The following is a 20,298-nucleotide window of genomic DNA, read 5'->3' as shown; positions in this document are numbered from 1 at the left end:
AAATACCTGACTTGTTTGTTTGTTTGTTCAGTTGTCAATTTGTGTTTCGAAAACAAGTGACAAATATTCATCATCATCGGGACGACTCATCCATACTGTCCTTAACATTGGATTTATTTTGTTTATGTTTTGTTATTGTCACCATTAACACCCTGATGTCGGGCGGCCCGTCCGTCCGTCCGTCCTCTCATTCATTCAACATTTGAATCGGGAATTGTTCATACTTTTTTTCGTTTCATAAAAGACCACTGAAATTGACTAATGGAGAACAGTTTGTGTGCAGTAATCAAAGAAACAACATCGACCGAAGAGAAATTAAAGTTTTAATTGTTTTTATTTTACCAAGAAGTGCCGCGAATTTTTGTAAATAATTTGGTAATTATTGTTTATAATTACAGGGTGAGATAAAAAAAAAACTGCAACAAAGTCAAACGCCTCAATTTTTATATTTTTTTTTAAATTTTATTGAATGAAAGCAAAAAATGTGGGAAATAGCATCAAATTTTAGAATAAGTTTAGATTTCTTCGAATTGGTCACCTTTGGCAGGAAATATGACCTTCAAATGGCCAATACCTGAACACGCTGCCCGAATGTTGCTCTGCGGTATTTTGGCCCATTCCCGGCGAAGCGCTTGCTTAAGGTGATCGTCGACACTTTGATGCTTTTTAGTGCCAACCTTGCTTTCCAAAATACTCCAGACACAATAGTCCAACGGATTGGTATCTGGAGATTTTAGTGCCCCCTTTGTGCGCTGGAAATGAAGCGAGCAATCTCATTTTGTAACCATTCTTGGGTGGCGCGTGCTGAGTGCGATGAGCGATGGTGCTGAGTCCTGTTGGAATGTCCAAGGTCTGCGGCCAAAATTTTTGTGTGCCCAAGGCTTTAATACGCCCTCCAGAATATTTTCACGACACTATTCGGCATTTATTCTGATGCCACGGTTGATTAATACGAGCGGAAAGCGACCATCGGCTGTTATGGCGGCCCGCACCATCACCATGGCCGGCGCTTCAGTCCTGGTGGCCAACCGAAGGTCCACATTTTAAGCTCACCTCTTTGTTTTGTTTGTTTACAAACTGCTGGACAACGAATGTTTTCTCATCGGAGAAAACCAAATTCGACAGTTCACCACTTTCAGCAAAGCGAAGCAACTCTTTAGCTCTTTTGAGTCTATTTTCTTTCTGTTGCGGTGTAAGTTCTTGCACTTTTTGGAATTGCAATGGCTTTACCCCGAGCTCATTTTTATACCCTCCACCATGGTATGGAGGGTATATTAAGTTTGTCATTCCGAAATAACACCTCGAAATATACATTTTAGACACCACAAAGTATATATATATATTCTTGGTCAGCATAAAATTCTATGTCGATTTAGCGATGTTCGTCCGTCTGGCGGTCTGTCCGTCTGTGGAAATCACTCTAGCTTCCGAACGAAATGAAGTAGGTTGATAAAATTTTACTCAAATTTGTATTATCTTTTGGTATTGAAAATGGGTGATGTAGGTCCACGTTTTGGTATAGCCCCCATATAACGGTACTTCCCGATATACTGTATTTTGATGATTTTAACGACATTATTCTCCAGAAATGTTTCAAATTTGGTATTTGAAGTTCGTAATGGATACTACAGCCTAAGACAGAACATTGTCTGTGCAGGTCCACGTCTTCATATATCCCCCCTATATAACGGTACCTCCCGATATTCGGTACTTTGATGACTTAAGCTACATTATTCACCGGAATTGTTTCAAATTTGGTAGTTGAAGTTCGTAATGGATACTACAGCCTATGAGAGAAAATTGTCTGTGCAGGTCCACATCTTCATATAGCCCCCTATATAACGGTACCTCCCGATACTCTGTATTTTCATGATTTTAGCGGCATTATTCACCGGAATTGTTTCAAATTCGGTCTTTGAAGTTCGTAATGAATACTACAGCCTAAGACAGAAAATTGTCTGTACAGGTCCACATCTTCATATAGCCTCCATATAACGGTACCTCCCGATATTCGGTATTTGGATGATTTTAGCTACATTATTCACCGGAATTGTTTTAAAATTGGTATTTGAAGTTCGTAATGGATGCTACAGCCTGAGACAAAAAATTGTCTGTGCAGGTCCACGTCTTCGTATAGCCCCCATATAACGGTACCTCCATATATTTGATATTTTAATGATTTTAGCTACATTATTCACCGGAATTCTTTAAAATTTGGTATTTGAAGTTCGTCATGGATACTACAGCCTATGGCAGAAAATTTTCTGTGCAGGTCCAAGTCTTCATATAGTCCCCGTATAACGGTACCTCCCTATATTCCGAATTTGGATGAGTTTAGCTATACATTTCTCATCGGTTTTGCTGTTCGAGTTTCGCATTTGAATATTGTAATGGCTTATGGCAAAAGTGGTCTATGCAGATCCACGTCGTCGTATAGACCCTTATATACCGGCTACATTCGGTATTTTTAAGATTTAAACAGTATTTTTAATGGATTTTTTTTTTTTTTTTTTTTTTTTTTTTTTGAAAATTGCCAAACTCGTTCCAAATGATGGAGGGTATTCAAAGATCGACCCGGCCGAATTTACAGCTTTTTTACTTGTTCAATATTTGCCGAACGGAATATTGCGATATGTTCAGCTCACGAGCCATTATGGGTTTCGATCAAGTGACTTCATTACTTTTCGAACCATTTCTGCTGATGTTGCTGTTTTCTTCCATCCACTTCCCTTGAGGTCGGGTACGAGACCCAAAAGATTTATTCACATTTAAATGTTGGAATGCTCTAACGATAGGCACTTGTGGTTTTCCAGCCAAATATAAAGAAATCACACACTATCACGCTTGAATTCTATCACGAATAACGATTTTTTCTGGAAAATTCTCAACAAAATTCTTTTGTACGCTTGTAAACAATATAATGAGCTGTCATTGGAATAATTTTAGCTGTTGTCGGACGAGTGACTTAAAAATGACAGCAGTCTGAAGTTAGTTGCAGTTTTTTCATCTCACCCGGTATTTGAAAATGTTAATATTCCATGAAACCAACATCACTTCAGCCAGACTAAATTAGGTTTTTCCCTGGGAAATCTATAAAGTTTGGCAGAATAAGCTTGACCATGGGAAAACTCCGGCTAAATAAGAGTTTTCATTGGAAACCTGATATTTAGCCAGAATCTATAGACTTTTCCATGGAAACAACACTGGCTTCTGTAAAATTTCTATAATTTCCTCATATCGCCACCCTAATTGTGTTGTCTAATAAATCTTGCTAAAGTGTCCCAAAGACAAGTGTAATAAATTTTGAAAAAAAAAAAAATTCTCCGTTAACAACCTTTAATATTCTCCACACGTTGGAAAGCCACTCAGAAGAAGAATTCGTTCACCTATGTTGCTCTTGATGTCATTGCCTGCCAGTACTTACCCATCCGTCCGTCGTGATCTTGTTCGAGCAATTTTTAAGGGCATTTTTTTGGTCTATTGTTGGGTCTTTTCTATCGAGCAAAATCAGTTTTGAACACTTCGCGGCTTTGAGGCGTCACCAGTTTCGAATGATGTATTCACAACACGATCCAACTTTGTTTAAAACTGATTACCCGGACATTTAATCTGGTGGTTGCCAGCGCGCACACCACCCCCGGCAACCTTAGCGAGACTCGGCTGGATTAACGTAAGACACGTTTTGCTGTCTTCGAACTCCTGTGTTTTTTGGGGTTCTGCTGTATTGGAACAATTATTTGTAGCTTGTTACAATGTCTTTTATTGACATTGATTAATTAATTGCTGTTTTGAAATGGATGGGGTTAGACAGAAAGAGATGGAGAGAAAGAGAGAGTGGTGTGTGAGAGAGGTGTTTCATCGACACAAAATTCGTGGTTTTGGCGGGAATTTGAACAATTAAAAACCATTGTCGATTTGTATAAATTATTTATGAGTTGAACATGATGAGAAAATCTTATTAAACCAACATTTTTTCCACTTCTTTTTTTTAATTTTTACAGAGAAAGCATTTCCCCATCATCATCATCATCGGCGAACAACAATCATCACATTTGTGTTCCTCCTAAAATTGTATATATTTTCTAAGACGAGATTTTATTGCTGAAACACACAGCCCTTCAACATGTTTAGTCCTGATTATGAAAAACGCATTTTGAAACACTGCAGTCCCGTGGCCAGAAATCTATTCAACTCCTTTGAAGCTGCCTCCACAACCTCATCGCTGGATCGATTTATACCTTGCAGGTAAGTTGTTGTTGTTATTCTTCAAAACTCATAACATGGCAAAGATCATTACCCTTTTGGATAGTTGGCTGGCAGGCTAGTCTCATCTATTTCTTTTTAACATGACTTTCAAGCAGAAACAACAACAACAGCACCACACCACCTCTACAAACAAATCATTTTCATTTCATGGCCCTCTTTTGTAACTTGGGGTTTTTATTTTGTAATGCTTCGTTGGCACTGTTTTCCATTAGACTTTTCTCATTTGAAGTTATCAACAGCAGCAACAACAACAACAAGAAAAACACAAAAAAGAAATGAAGAAACTCCCCATAACCTAACATGTAATTAAACATTTTATCTAACTTACATGGAAGATGGGTGAAGTAACCATTATCTCGTGGTCGGTTTTTTAAGGGGCACATAAATTTGACAGAGAGAAAAACATAATCAGCCTAGCTATATAGAAGATTTTGTGAAGAAATCCAGGGACTGAATAGAAAATTTTATAGGGCTGAATAGAATAAGTAAAAAAACATTAAGTTCAACCGGGCCGAACTTTTAATAACCTCCACCATTGGGCAAAGAAAACATTTTTCTTTAAAAGATTCTGAATTCAAAACCCAACCTCAACCTCAAATACCCAAAAAAATTCCTATGGCTTAATAGAAAAAGAAAGAAAACATTAAGTTCGGCCACAAGTGGGTAAAGAAAAAAAAAATTCTTTAAAAGTATCTGAATTCAAACGATTTCCACCTTAAACTACAAATAACAGTAAGACCGTTTGGATAATGCTTTCTTTTAAACTTTTCAAAAAAAAAAAAAAAAAAACCATAAAGTGGGTGAGCCCAAACCAAAACGGGAACCTCTATAGACAATTTTATACTTCAAAGCTTGTCATCTATCAAATCTCCTTAAATACCAAATTTGAAACAGTTTCGTGGGCAAATGTGACTAGGATTATCAAAATATCGAATATCGGTGGCTATCGTTATATGTGCGCTATAGAAAAACGTGACCTAAATTTTCAATGTTCTCTCATCGGAGCTAGAACTCATTATGCATTACAAATACCAATTTTTAGATAAATCCGTAGAAAATGTGGCAAAAATCATCAAAACACCGAATCTCGGGAGGTAACGTTATATGGGACTTATACCAAAACGGGGACCTATATATATACTATTTTCCACCACCGGTTCTAGAACCCATTCCGTGAAAAAAATTTGACGAAAATCATCCAAATTCCGAATTTCGGGAGTGACCGTTATATGGGGGCTATACCAAAACGTGGACCGGAGCTAAAACCCATTATGACCCACAAATGCCAATTTTAAGACAAATCCATGAAAAAATGTGGCGAAAATTATAAGAATACCGAATATCGGGAGGAACCATTATATGGCGGCTATATCAAAACCGGGACCGATATATCTCATTTTCAATACCAATCATCCTAGACACAATACAAAATTGTTCTGCCAAATTCTGAAGCTCTACGTCGAATAATGTGGGCTGTATCGTGATTTCAACAAATATACAGACGGATGTCGTTAAATTGACGTAGAATTTTATGATGATCATGAATATATATACTTTATAGGGTCTATGGCGAATATTTAAGGGGCTGTATTCAGCTCAAGAAATTTATGTTCAGACCAACTAGTTTCACCTCCTCTATAAAGAGGGCTCGCTTAAGCCAGCTTTAAAAGACTCCGTTCTTTGGCCCTCAGGTCGCCTATTGAACCTTTCTTTGCTTGTCTATACAGATTCCTTAGACCTTTAGGTTTTCCTAAAATAACGCGTGGAAATTAAACTCATCTATTAAGACTCTGCTCGTCTATAAAGACTCTCTGGACATCATCAGAGGGCTCGCTTCAGCCAGCTTTGAAAGACTACGTTCTCTAGCCCTCAGGTTGTCGATTGACACTTCCGCGGACTGCTGCTTGTCTATACAGACTCCTTAGGCCTTCAGCTTTTCCTTAACCCGTGGAACTTCGACTTATCTAAAAAAGACTCTGCTCATCTACAAACTCCCTGGACATTAGCTCGTCTATAGAAAGCTAGCAATTTTGAAGGTCATAGAGTGCCTTTACAATTGCTAGCTTTCAACTTGTTGATACTAATTTCTTGACCTTCAGCACTTTTAAAAAGTATTTTTGGACCTTTATTTGTCATTGTGAATCATCCGGGCCGTTTGCGTCTCTTTATAAAGATGCACTTGTCCTCTAAGGCAAAATTGTCCTCCATCTAGTTTTTAATAAAAATATCAATGTGTCCATGTCAGAAAATATTATTTTTACTATTTTTCTATTATTTTCTAAAAAAAGAGTATTTATATTATTATCTACTTCATATTCTACTTCGTTCTTGTTTTGAATGTCTTATTTCTCTTTCGGAGTTTTGTTAATGTCTGTAATCTCAACGGCATTTGGCTGATTTAATCGATGTTGGGTGTGTTCAGTGACGGATTATAATGTGAGCCCATTATATTCCATGTCTATACAAAATCCCTGGACCTTCAGTTTTTTTTATAAATAACCCGTGGAACTTCAACTCATCTATAAAGACTCTGCTCGTCTACAATCTCCCTGGACATCAGCTTGTCTATAGAAACTCTATGACCTTCGGAATTGCTAGCTTTCAGCTCGTTCATGCTAAGTTCTCGACCGTCAGCACTTTCATAAAGACTTTTTGGACTTTCACTCGCCTTTGTGAGTCATCCGTGTCGGTTGCTCCCCTTTATCCACTTGTCCTTTAAGGCAAATTTGTCCTCTAAGTTTTATAAAATGTCCATGTGTCTTGTTCATCTGGTAACCTATTTTTCTATTACTTTCTAAAAAATTTCTTTATATTATCTACTTTGTTCTTGTTTTGTCTTATTTCTCTCTCGGAGTTGTGTTAACGTCTTATTTCTCTCTAGGAGTTGTGTTAATATCTTTAATCTCAACGGCATTTGTTTGTTTCAGTCGATGTTGGGTATGTTCAGTGACGGATTATAATGTGAGCGCATTATATTTCATCACAGAACATAAACTCCAACAAATTAATGTGAGGGTGTTTAGCATTAATTTTAATGAGTTGATTAATTAACAAAATAAAATGGGAATAATTTGTATAAAACATTAGAATTTAGAATTTCTTCTAGTCTATATAGACTCCCTATACCTTCAGCTTTTCCATAAATAAAGACTCCCTGGACATCAGCTCGTCTATATGAATTCCCTGACCTTCAGAATTGCTACCTTTAGGCTTATTGATACTAATTCCTTGGCCTTCAGCACTTTTACAAAGACTTTTTGGACTTTTACTTGTCTTTGGGAGTTATCCGGAACGTTTGTGCTTCTCTTTATAAAGATTTACTTGTCCTCTAACATTAAGACTCCCTGGACATCAGCTCGTCTATATGAACTCCCTGACCTTCAGAATTATTAGCTTTCAGCTTGTTGATGCTAACTTCTTGGCTTTCAGCACTTTTTTAAAGACTTTTTGGACTTTGAGTCATCCATTCTTTGTGAGTCATCCAGGACGTTTGCTACTCTTTATAAAGATTCACTTGTCCTCTTTCTAATTTTTATAAAATATCCATGTGACTTGTTCATTTGTGTCAATAAATGTTATGTTTATTATTTTTCTATTATTTTCTGAAAAAAGTGTCTTTATATTCTTTATATTTCGTTCTTGTTTTGAATGTCTTATTTCTCTCTGGTAGTTATGTTGTCTTATTTCTCTCTCGAAGTTGTGTAAATGTCTGTAATCTCAACGGCATTTGTTTGTTTTAGTCGATGTTGGGTATGTTCAGTGACTGATTATAATGTGAGCGCATTATATTCCATCACAGAACATACCCCCAAAAACAATTAATGTGAGGGTGTTTGGCATTCATTTAAATGAATTGATTAATTAACACAATAAAATGGGAATAATTTGTATAAAAGATTAGCTATTAAAATCGTTATCATTAATCATTGATTTGGTCAAAAGATTTATTTAATTGATTTTAGAAATTCAAAGTAAATCAATTACAATAATAATTGTTGTAACTGTTAAAGGGTTTACGTCCCACATTTATGGGATTTGTAGATTTGAAAACAACAATGTTGTATTTATTTTTCCCCTGTGATTAATTATCACGAAACGTTAAATGTTTTTGGGATTATTTGATTATACTCGAAAAGTTGTTTGTAACCAATTTGTATAAAGGTCGAGGTTGAGTGTCTAATGATTTGTACATTAATATTCTAAATTCTAGGGCAAAATATGTAAATCTCCTTTTATATCGAATCAACGTTAGTAGTTTATGTATTTAGAAATTATTAAAAAACAACATTTTCCCACAAATTATTAATTTTTTTTTGAATAACTTTGCCATGCAAATCACAATTTAAAACATGTCATGCATTTGCATTGAAAAAAAAAAAAAAAAACTTTGCACAATAAATTCGCACAATATTATGTTATTGAAAGACAACCCCAAAATTATTGCTTAAAACCTGAACCTTGCAACCATCAAAATCCATGCCTTTATAATTCATGGGACAATTGCATAGATAAGGCGAATCAATTGTTTGTCCCTTGTATGAACTTGAAAATTGTTTTTGTTAATAATTTATATTTTGCTTCACTTGGTGGTCTGCAACCGTAGTAGCTACTGTCCGTCATCGATACCTGCATACGCCAAGGTAATCTAATATCCACTCCCCAATTGAATGTGACACATTTGCCGAGAAGAAAAAAATCCACTATAATAATTGTCATGTTTTCTTTGTTTTATTTTACTTCGTTTTTGAATTCTTGTTAAACAAAAAATATGGAATCGTGCAAATTTCTGCCAAAAATAAATTCACATAAATTTATTGCAAATACGCAAACATTTATTGCAGAATTCACAAAAAAAAACAACACCTCTAATGCTGAATTTGCAATTATTATGCAAATGCTTGTCGCCGCACAGTCAGGCGAAGCTCAAGTGCAAGGCCTTCGAAAAGGTTGCAAAGCAAAAGATTTATATTTGTTGGTAGTGGAGTAGGAGATGATCACGTTGTGTTTGAAAACATAAATCATTTGAAAACTGATTTTATAAAAATAAGTATTCAAGTAATAAATAAACATAGAGAGAGGAAAAAATACGAAAATGTGAAGCGTGCAAAAGGAGCATTAAGAGTTTAGAGAGACTTCGAGAGAATATTTTCAGTTCGCCTCTAAAGGTCTAATGCGACTCCAGTGCTCGTCGATAACGACTCCCTAGGTTTCAGCTGGTCTATAACGACTCACATTCTGCTCGTCCATGAAGACTTCCTGGCCCTTCAGCTCGTCCATTAAGACTCCCTGGTCCTCGCCTTCAGCTCGTCTATAAAGACTCCCTGGGCTTCAGCTCGTCTATAAAGACTCCCTGGGCTTCAGCTCGTCTATAAAGACTCCCTGGGCTTCAGCTCGTCTATAAAGACTACCTGGGATTCAGCTCGTCTATAAAGACTACCTGGGCTTCAGCTCGTCTATAAAGACTACCTGGGCTTCAGCTCGTCCCTAAAGACTCCCTGGGCTTCAGCTCGTCTCTAAAGACTCCCTGGGCTTCAGCTCGTCTATAAAAACTCCCTGGGCTTCAGCTCGTCTATAAAGACTCCCTGGGCTTCAGCTCGTCTATAAAAACTCCATGGGCTTCAGCTCGTCTATAAAGACTCCCTGGGCTTCATCTCGTCTATAAAGACTCCCTGGCCCTTCAGCTCGTCTATAAAGACTCCCTGGCCCTTCAGCTCGTCAATAAAGATTCCCTGGGCTTCAGCTCGTCTATAAAGACTCCCTGGGCTTCAGCTCGCCTATAAAGACTCCCTAGGCTTCAGCTCGTCTATAAAGACTCCCTGGGCTTCAGCTCGTCTATAAAGACTCCCTGGGCTTCAGCTCGTCTATAAAGACTCCCTGGGCTTCAGCTCGTCTATAAAGACTCCCTGGGCTTCAGCTCGTCTATGGAGACTTTTTTCCCGTTAGATGGTCGTTAGGTATTCCCTGCCTTTCTGATTGCCTGACACTTCAGTTCGGTTATAGAGGCTATCTGCCCCTTCAGCTTCTTAAAAAGATTCTTTCCCGTATCCATAAAGTCTCTCTGGAGCTTGTCTATAAAGACTCCATGGCCGTTCGCTCGCTTTATCAAGCGGCTTATGTTGTAAGAATATGCTAACAGGAAATACTCATTGTATACAAAAACTTGCATAGTTAACACCCTCCCTCCCCTCCCTTTCCCCTTGCTATAAATTATAATAATAACGGAAATTTAATATTTTTGTGTCTGTAGAAACACCAAGCCCTTTCCTTTACAAAAAGAAAAAAATAAAAACAACAAAAGTATTGACTTCTGCCAAAACAGACACAGAGAAGGTGACGACAACATTTACATTTGGATTTGCATTCCACCTGTGTGTTTTGAGGTAACAGAATTTACCGGTGGTGGGTTAATGTTTCCAATTGAATCATGAAGCCGTCATAGTGTCAACTTCCGTTAAAAATGTTTTTTTTCTGTTGTTGTTGTTGCTGTTGCTGCTGATGGAGAATGCCAGTAATTTAAAAAAGGTTCTTTTGGCGTTGAATGTTATTGGGTCTGTTTTTTTTTCTCTTAACCACACACCCATTTCAAATGAAGTTTATCGGAGCTTTCTTTCCTGCTTAGTGAGTAACTTATTTAAATAAAGTCGTAATTTAAGTTTGTAATTATATGGGAAATGAAGTTTAAAACAGCGAGGATATTGACTTTAAATTTCGTGAATTTTAACCCAGGGTTTGTGGAATTTCAGGTTTTGTTGTAAAGGCTACTTTCTTATAGTCCACAAGGACCTCTTTTTTGTCCAAGTAAAGGTTACCTCCTTTTCGTCTATAAATTCTGCTTGACGTATTTGAGGAAAACTTTAAATTAAAGACTTTCATCAATAGGAGAGCTGCTAAAGATTTTCTTATTTCATCCTACTAAAGCTCTTTTCTGATAGCTACAGGGTGAGATGAAAAAACTGCAACCAACTTCAGACTGCTGTCATTTCTAAGCCACTCGTCCGACAGCTGTTAAAATTATTTCAGCGACAGCTCATAATATTGTTTACAAGCCTCCAAAAGCATTTTGGGTGAGAATTTTCCAGAAAAAAAGTTATTCGTTTTGGAATTCAAGCGTGATAGTGTGATTTCTTTATATTTGACTGGAGAACCACAAGTAGCTATAGAGCACTCCAGCATTTAAATGTGAATAAATCTTTTGTGTCTCGAACCCTCGCTCGTCACCGTGATACCGTGGTAGCGTAGCCCGACGTCAAGGAAGTGGTCGGAAGAAAACGTCAGCAGAAATGGTTCGAGAAATAAAGAAGCGACTTGATCGAAACCCACGTTGCAGTGGCCGAAAAATGGCTCGCAATATTCCATTCGGAAATATTGAAAAATGAGCTCGGGGTAAAGCCATTGAAATTCCAAAAAGTGCAAGAACTTACACCGCAACAGAAAGAAAATAGCCTCAAAAGAGCTAAAGAGTTGTTTCGCTTGGCCGAAAGTGGTGAACTGCCGAATTTGGTTTTCTCTGATCAGAAAACATTCGTTGTCCAGCAGTTTATTGCCAAAGAGGTCAGCTGAAAATGTGCACCTTCAGTTGGCCACCAGAACTCAAGCGCCGGCCATGGTGATGGTATGGGCCGCCATAATAGCCGATGGTCGCTCTCCGCTTGTATTAATCGACCGTGGCATCAGAATAAATGCCAAATATTATCGCGAAAATATTCTGGAGGGTGTATTAAAGCCTTGGGCAAGCAAACATTTTTGCCGCAGACCTTCGACAATCCGACAGGGCTCAGGTTACAAAATAAGGTTCTTCGCTTCATTTCCAGTGCACAATGGCCACCAAAATCTCTGGATACCAATCCGTTGGACTATTGTGTCTGGAGTATTTTGGAAAGCAAAAAAATACCAAAGTGTCGATCTCCTCAAGCAAGCGCTCCGCGGGGAATGGGCCAAAATAACGCAGAGCAACATTCGGGCAGCATGTGACGGTTTCATTGGCCGTTTGAAGGCCATAATTCGTGCCAAAGTTGACCAATTCGAATAAATCTAAACTTATTCTGAAATTTGATGCTATTTTTTGGACATTTGTTGCTTTCATTCGGGCCGATCTTTGAATACCTTCTTCCATTTGGAACGAATTTGGCAATTTTCAGAAAAAAAAAATCCATGAAAAATTCTTAAATCTTAAAAATACCGAATGTGGCCGTTATATTAGGGTATATGCGAAGACGTGGACCTGCATAGACAATTTTCTGTCATAGGCTGTAGTACTCATTACGAACTTCTAATACCAAATTTGGAACAATTCCGGTGAATAATGACGCTAAAATCATCAAAGTATAGGGGCTATACGAAGACGTGGACCTGCACAGACAATTTTCTGTCATAGGCTGTAGTACCCATTACGAACTTCATTTACCAAATTTGAAATAATTCCGGTGAATAGTGTCGCTAAAATCGTCAAAAAACCGAAAATAGGGAGGTACGGTTGTATGGGGGCTATACGAAGACGTGGACCTGCACAGACAATTTCCTGTCTTAGGCTGTAGTACCCATTACGAACTTCAAATACCAAATTTGAGACAATTCCGGAGAATAATGTCGCTAAAATTATCAAAATTCCGATAATAGGGAGGTAGCATTATATGGGGCCTATACTAAAACGAGGACCTACATCACCCATTTTCCATACCAAAAGTCCTGCAGACATAATACACATTTGAGTAAAATTTTATCAATCTACTTCATTTAGTTCGGAAGCTAGAGTGATTTCCACAGACCCTATAATTTGCCACTTTAATATTATTTTTTCGATTATTAATTTTTTGCTTTTTTCCCCCCTCTTCCCTTTGCAGAGCAAACAATAATTGGCAAACAAATTTCGCTTCAATAAATAAATCAAATGAAAACTCACCACAGACGAGTAAAAAGCAAAGGGACTGCGGTGAAACGGCCCGTGACAGTTTGGCATATTCGTGTCTGCTGAAAAATGAACTACTGGGCACGGCCATTGAGGATGTAAAGGCCATCAGTGATGAGCGCAATGAGAATGCATATACGCCGACCGCCAAGAGGAGTCTCTTCAAATACCAATCACCCACGAAACAGGTAAGTCGGTCGCTAGACTTAAAACTTCAATTAGCCATTAAAATAAGTTAGCCAAATGGCTAAGGTGGAGCCGAAAATAGATTTAGACAGAATTTATAATTGTCCACCAGAACGAAAAAAAAAATTACAAATGCACATTTCACAGCTGAGTGACTTGACTACGCGAGTAGCTGGAGGAAGGCCAATGACCAACCATCCAAAACCCTTTTTTTGAAATTTTCCTATTGAATTTTTATGAGTTTTGATTTTTTGTTATTTTTTTTCCATTTTGTCTTTGGATCTGCAGTTTCAATTGCATGATCATGTCTCATGACTGACAATTTGCTGCTTCTTGCATTTCATGTTCTTCTCGTGCCACAAGCCGTGAAATCAAATTCCTATTCTGATTAAAATTATTTTCCATCCGTTGCTGTTGTTGTTGTTCTCTATGAAATGATAGTTTTTCTTTTCTTTTTCCATAGTTCCGAACACAAAAGATGGAAAACATGCAAGCAATTGTGGATATGTTTATTTATTGTTGTTGTTGTTGCTACTTTAAAATTATAAATAACTCAATTTTGGTTTTGTTTTTTTTGTGATTTATTTTCTTTTGTTTTTGTTTGCTTCTTGGTTTTGTCTGTAAGAATTGAACCTTATCTCTTCTTTGTTCTGATGTAAAATGAAAAAAAAAGTTTTTCATTTTTATGAATAGAATAGCAGAAGAAGGGTGGGGACTTTATAGACCAGCGGGAGGAGGAAGTCATTTTAAAGCGAGTTGAAGGGAGTCTTTGTAGACGAGTTCGATGGAAAAGCGTAGTTTTAGACCAAATGGAGGGTGATTTTATGGACGAACAGGAGGGGTCTACAGGGTGAGATAAAAACAAGTAAAAAACTGTAAGTTCGACCGGGCCGAATTTTTAACACCCTCCACCATTTGGAACGAATTTGGCAATTCTCAAAAACAATAAAATCCGTTAAAAATTCTGTTAAAATCTTAAAAATAACGAATGTAGCTGTTATATTAGGGTCTGCACGACGACATGCACCTGCATAGGTAACTTCTGTCACAAGCCATTATCATTACCAACCATTAAATTTCGAAACTCGAAATAAACGGTGAATAATGTAGCTAAAATCATCAAAATATCGAATATCGGTTGGTGCCGGAGCTATACGAAGACCTGGACCTGCATAGACAATTTTCTGTCACAGGCTGAAGCATCCATTACGAACATCAAATACCTAATTTGAAACAATTCCGGTGAATAATGTCACTCAAATCATCAAAATACCGAATATCGAGAGGTACCGTTATATGGGTTCTATACGAAGACGTGGAGCTACTCAGACAATCTCCTGTTATAGGCTGTAACATATATTACGAACTTCAAATGCTAAATTTGAAACAATTCCGGAGAATAATGTCGCTATATGGGGGCTTTACGAAGACGTGTACCTGCATAGACAATTTTATGTGCTAGGCTGTAGTAATCATTACGAACTTCAAATATAAAATTTGAGAGAATTTCGATGAAAATAGTCGCTAAAATAATCAAAATACCGAATATAGGGAGGTACCGTTAGATGGGGCTATACCAAAACGTGGACCTACATTGCCCATCTTAAATTCCAAAAGTCCTGCAGACATAATATACATTTGAGCAAAATTTTATCAATCCACTTCAATTCGTTCGGAAGCTAGAGTGATTTCCACAGACGTTTAGAAGGACGGACAACGCTAAATCGACATAGAATTGTATGCTGATCAAGATTTGTGTGGTCTAAAATGTATATTTCGAGGTGTTACAAACGGAATGACAAACTTTATATATCCTCCACACTATGGTGAAAGGTATAAAAACAGCCATAATTTTTACATTTTTTTTCTAAATTTCATTGAATGAAAGCAAAAATGTCGGAAATAGCATCAAATTTTAGAATAAGTTTAAATTTGTTCCAATTGGTCACCTTTGGCACGACCTTCAAACGGCTAATGACTGAACCGTCACACGCTCCCCGAATGTTGCTCTGCGATATTTTGGCCCATTCCCGGCGAAGCGCTTGCTTGAGGTGAACGTCACTTTGGTATTTTTTAGTGCCAACCTTGCTTTCCAAAATACTCTGGACACAATAGTCCAACGGATTGGTATCCGGAGATTTTGGTGGCCATTGTGCGCTGGAAATGAAGCGAGGAACCTCATTTTTTAACCATTCTTGGATGCTGAGCGTGCTGAGAGCGATGGTGCTGAGTTCTGTTGGAATGTCCAAGTCTGCGGCCAAAATGTTTGCGTGCCCAAGGCTTTGGATACACCCTCCAGAATATTTTCGCGATAATATTCGGCATTTATTCTGGTGCCACGGTCGTTTAATACGAGCGGAGAGCGACCATCGGCTGTTATGGCGGCCCACACCATCACCATGGCCGCCGCTTGTGTTAACAACTGAAGTCCAGGCTGGATGCCAGTTAGTCTTTATGGATGTCAGTTGGTCTTTATGAACGAGCTGGTTGATACAGGTGAGGTAAAGCCCGGCTGGTCTCTATAGACATATTCTTAAAGTCTATTTGATTGGGGTATTGAATATTATCCAAACCCCTTTCCTCTCTTGAAACCACGTGTAAACTAGCACGTTTTTCTGTTCTTCTTTTTTTCTTCTTTGATGAAAAACCGTTAGCTTAACAGCCCTCTCTCTCTCTCGCCTTGTATTTGTTTCTCTCGGTTACTAACACCAACAACAGGTTGTTAGAATAATAGAAAACTAGATTCCCTCATCCTCCCCCCTCCTTCTCTCACTTCTTCCATGTCTCTCACATACCATCGAAGAAGGAAAATGTGTTATAATCCATAAGAAAATAACAACAACAAAATATGGAAAACTTGGAAAAACTAAACCACTACCACCATGACTACCCAACTGATGGTGTATCGACACCTGTAGGTATTTCATTGCATGGCTTTGTGACGTTTCTCTACCTACCTGTCTGTCATTGAGTGTGATTTGAGCAATTTGATGTTGTAACGTCACATTTTTCTTTGATTGGAGGTACATTTGAAGGGCTCACAGCTATACCGAACTAAGTCATAAAAACATAATTCCAAGATATTTAGAGGTAAAGTAAATGTACTGCAATTAAATTCTGGAAGCAATATTTTAGTCTACCAAAAGAAAATGTAAAAGTCTATATTCAAAATTAACTAATGATATAAAGTTAAAAGAAAAATAATTTAAATATATTACTAAAAAAAATATTCAAAAACAAAAAACCTGCTTTGGTTCGTTATTACTCTGAATAAAATTTGAAGATTTTACAGCTAAAGCGAACCAAGTCAAAAAAATAAATAAATTGTTCATTTTATGACTAAATATAGTTGATGTTCCGCTTGTAATAAGCAACTGATGTTGATAGCTTTGGAAAAGGCAATGCTTTTTGAATGTCGAAAGTACAGAAATAGTGCTCATCAGATGGCACTTCTGTATTCAGTGAGTCTCGAGCTAGCTGTGCTGCTTTTAAGTGAAGTTCCTTTTGCCAAATTAAATTTGTATTTTCGTCTTTATCGAATTTTATTTTCATGTTAAGTTCATCACATATTCGAAAGTTATCCTTATTCGGTCAGTGCTCCAGTGGTCCATTCCAACAAGTACCTCCCCCACAAAGGGTAAACATTTTGAATAATTATAACTCTTATAAAATGTGATGAAATTTTCCGATTGTGTTCAAATTACACAGATCAGAATATTTTTATTAAACCACGCTCTGCTGTGAATATGGAATATATCGCTCCACTACCTCTGGTATCATCCCCACAAAGGGTCAACATTTTGAATATCCATGAAGCTCATAAGACGCGATATTATTCGATTTCATTCAGATTGGGTACATTTCAAAATTTCCTTCAACACAAGATCTGTTATAAAGATGGTAGAGATCGGACCATTTCTTCTGGTACCTTCCCACACAGGGTTTAAGATTTTGAAAAACAAAACTGAAAGAAAACGAAATAATCATCCTACTCCCTTTAGATTTCACACATACAAACATTTTCGCTAACACAATATTTGTTGTGAAGATGGAATATATCTGCGAACCCCTTCCGGTACATCACCCACAAGGGGTCACAATTTTCAATGCCTTTATCTGTCATAACTTGCGAAACAAGTCGATGATTCTTTACAACTTGCTATATCTAAATATTTCTCTCAACCAGAAACATGAGATGAATATGGAATAATGTACGATTTTCTTGTAATTGTGCCCATACTAATATTTAATGTGTATTAGGTAAAGTATATCAAATAAAAAATCAGTAAGTTCGGTCGGGCCGATCTTTGAATACCCTCTACCATTTGGAAAGGATTTGGATATTAAAAAATACATTTAAAAATCATAAAAATACCGAATATAGAGAGTTATCGTAATATGGGGGTATATACGAAAAAGTGGACCTGCACAGCAAGTTTTGTCATAGTCCATTACAATATTCAAATAGGAAACTTGAAAAAATCCGGTAAATAATATCGCAAAAACATCATAATACCGAATACGAAATATGAAAAAAATTGGTAAATAATGTCATTAAAGTCATCAAAATACCGATCATTTCCAATACCAAAAGCCCTGTGGACCAAACACACATCTGAGTAAATTTTATCAACCTACTACAAACGCCTCGGAAGCTAAAGTGATTTCCACAGATGGACAGACAGACGGATGGACATCACTAAATCAACATTGAATCATTGCTGATATCTATATATACGCTGATTCAAAGTGAAACACACTGACTTGGTTCATTTTTGCTTTGAATAAAAACGAAAATGACAGTCGTGGACTTAGGTTTTTTAACGTTATCTTTGGAACGAAACACTTTTTGACATTGTGCTTTACAGAGTAAACAGATTTGCCATATGCGGGGACATTGGCACTAGTTTCGGCATTTTTTATTTTTCATGACTTGGTTCGGTATAGCAGTGAGCCCTCCATTTCTCTATCCATCCAACAAGTTGCTTTCTTTGGCAGAGTAACATTTTATGTGGGTATGTGTGTGTGTGGGTTTTTTCTTTTTCCTTTTCTTCATCATCATTTTCTTCTTCTTTTCATTGGTTTTCATCTATTTCATTTGATTGGAATAAAAGCGAAACCAGTTTAACTATTGTCTAATTTGTGGAGAGTTAATGAAAGAGAGTGTGAGAGAGAGGGGCGGAAAGAGAGAACGGCATTTTTATGTTTGTTTTTTTTTATGGCCGACAAAAACATTAGATTGACTTGTTTCTTTTGAGGTCAGCGTTCGCCGAGAAACTGGATTTTTTATTTTGTTATTTCCACAGTCATCATCATCATCTCCATCTTCCACTAATATCTTCAACTTGTATTAATGTAAACAGAAAAAAAGGTTAGACATTCATGTTGACCCAAAACAAACAGGTGAAAGACATCAACAAAAAACATGTGTTTTTTTGATGACGATTTATATGCTATGGGTTTTGATTAAAAACATATAAGATTTTAAAAGGGGGAAACACATACCGAGTGATATAGAGAGATAGAGCGAGGGAGAGAGAAAGGGAGTAATAGAGAACAAACAGAGATTTGTCATACACTTTGAAGGACAGAAATGAAAACTGGTCTGCGAGACAGGGATCTTTAGTTTACATTTATTAATTCCCTGATCCTCTAGCTCGTGTCTAATGAGACTCTCTCTCCCTACCCGCTAGCAACGTGGACCAGTAGGGCACCGGAATCTCGTCGATTCTCAGGGTTACAGTAACTAGTTCCTCAGGGTTACAGTAACTAGACCCCTCATAGTGCAAACAAGTGTAAACTATAACATGGGGATGTCATACGAGGTAACCAATTGACTCCCTTTGCATTACCTGTAGATGGTACTATACTAGTTCGAGATTTACCGTCATATACCAGTGACCAAAGACTAACCTCTACATAATCCCAAGTATACAGTTGGATGGTCTTTTGGTGGTGATTTTTTATTTATTCGCAACTGTCGCCTTTTCTTTTACTTGGGGACAAAAAAGTGTCAATTGGTTCCCTTCGCATTACTTATGGACACATTTTGCACTAGTACGGCTTAAAACTAATACAGGACTGATAAAATGGAGTTAATTGGGATTTTCAAATCTAGTGGGTAGCTAGTGTCCAGTGAGAAGATCATTGGCTCTCCAGCTCTTTTCTTTTCAGAGGAGCTCCAGTTTGTCTCCTGTGAGAGGCTTTTTGACCTTCCAGCTTGTCTAGGGAGAGATTCTTTGGTCTAGTGAGAGACTCTTTCGTCACCCAGTGTAGTGGGAGATTATCTGGCCGTAAGGCCTATATAGAGATCAACTGGCCATTCAGCAAACCTATAGAGAGACCAGCTAGCTTATAGAAAACTCTTCAGCTAGCTCATAGAGAACTCTCAAATAGCTTCTTACCGGTACAGTACATTTTTATACCCTCCACCATAATATGGAGGGTATATTACACTTTAGACCCCACACAGTATATATATTCTTGATCGGAATAAAATTCAATGTCGATTTAGCGAAGTCCGTCCGTCTATACGTCTGTGGAAATCCCTCTAGCTTCTGAACGAAATGAAAAATTTTGATAAAATTTTATTCAAATGTATATTATGTCTGCAGGACTTTTGTTACAGAAAATGGGTCATGTAGGGCCACGTTTTCGTATATCCCTCACATAACGGTACCTCCCGATTTTCGGTATTTTGATGATTTTAGCGATGTTTTGTTTTAAATTTGCTATTTGAAGTTCGTAATGGATACTACAGCCTATGACAGAAGATTGTCTGTGCTGGTCCCCATCTTCGTATAGCCCCCATATAACGGTACCCCCGATATTCGGTATTTTGATGATTTTAGCGACATTATTCACCGGAATTGTTTCAAATTTGGTATTTGAAGTTCGTAATGGATACTACAGCCTATGACAGAAAATTGTCGGTGCAGGTC

At 37.4% G+C, this 20,298-nt stretch overlaps 1 protein-coding gene across 1 annotated transcript in view; it reads left to right on the top strand.

Moving 5' to 3' along the window:
- LOC101888362 (fizzy-related protein homolog) overlaps positions 1-20,298 on the top strand; it is a 73,756-nt gene that overhangs the window by 18,227 nt on the left and 35,231 nt on the right. The window contains exons 2-3 of the mRNA XM_005184240.4: positions 4,002-4,245; positions 13,107-13,359. Coding sequence (XP_005184297.1) covers positions 4,124-4,245; positions 13,107-13,359 — 375 coding nt within the window. The 5' untranslated portion in view covers positions 4,002-4,123. The remainder of the gene's footprint in view (positions 1-4,001; positions 4,246-13,106; positions 13,360-20,298) is intronic.

Source organism: Musca domestica, unplaced genomic scaffold (assembly GCF_030504385.1).
Source record: "Musca domestica strain aabys unplaced genomic scaffold, Musca_domestica.polishedcontigs.V.1.1 13, whole genome shotgun sequence".
In the NCBI taxonomy this organism is placed as follows: domain Eukaryota; kingdom Metazoa; phylum Arthropoda; class Insecta; order Diptera; family Muscidae; genus Musca; species Musca domestica.
The sequence above is the reverse complement of the archived record's forward strand: the minus strand, read 5'-3'. Positions and strand labels throughout refer to the sequence as shown.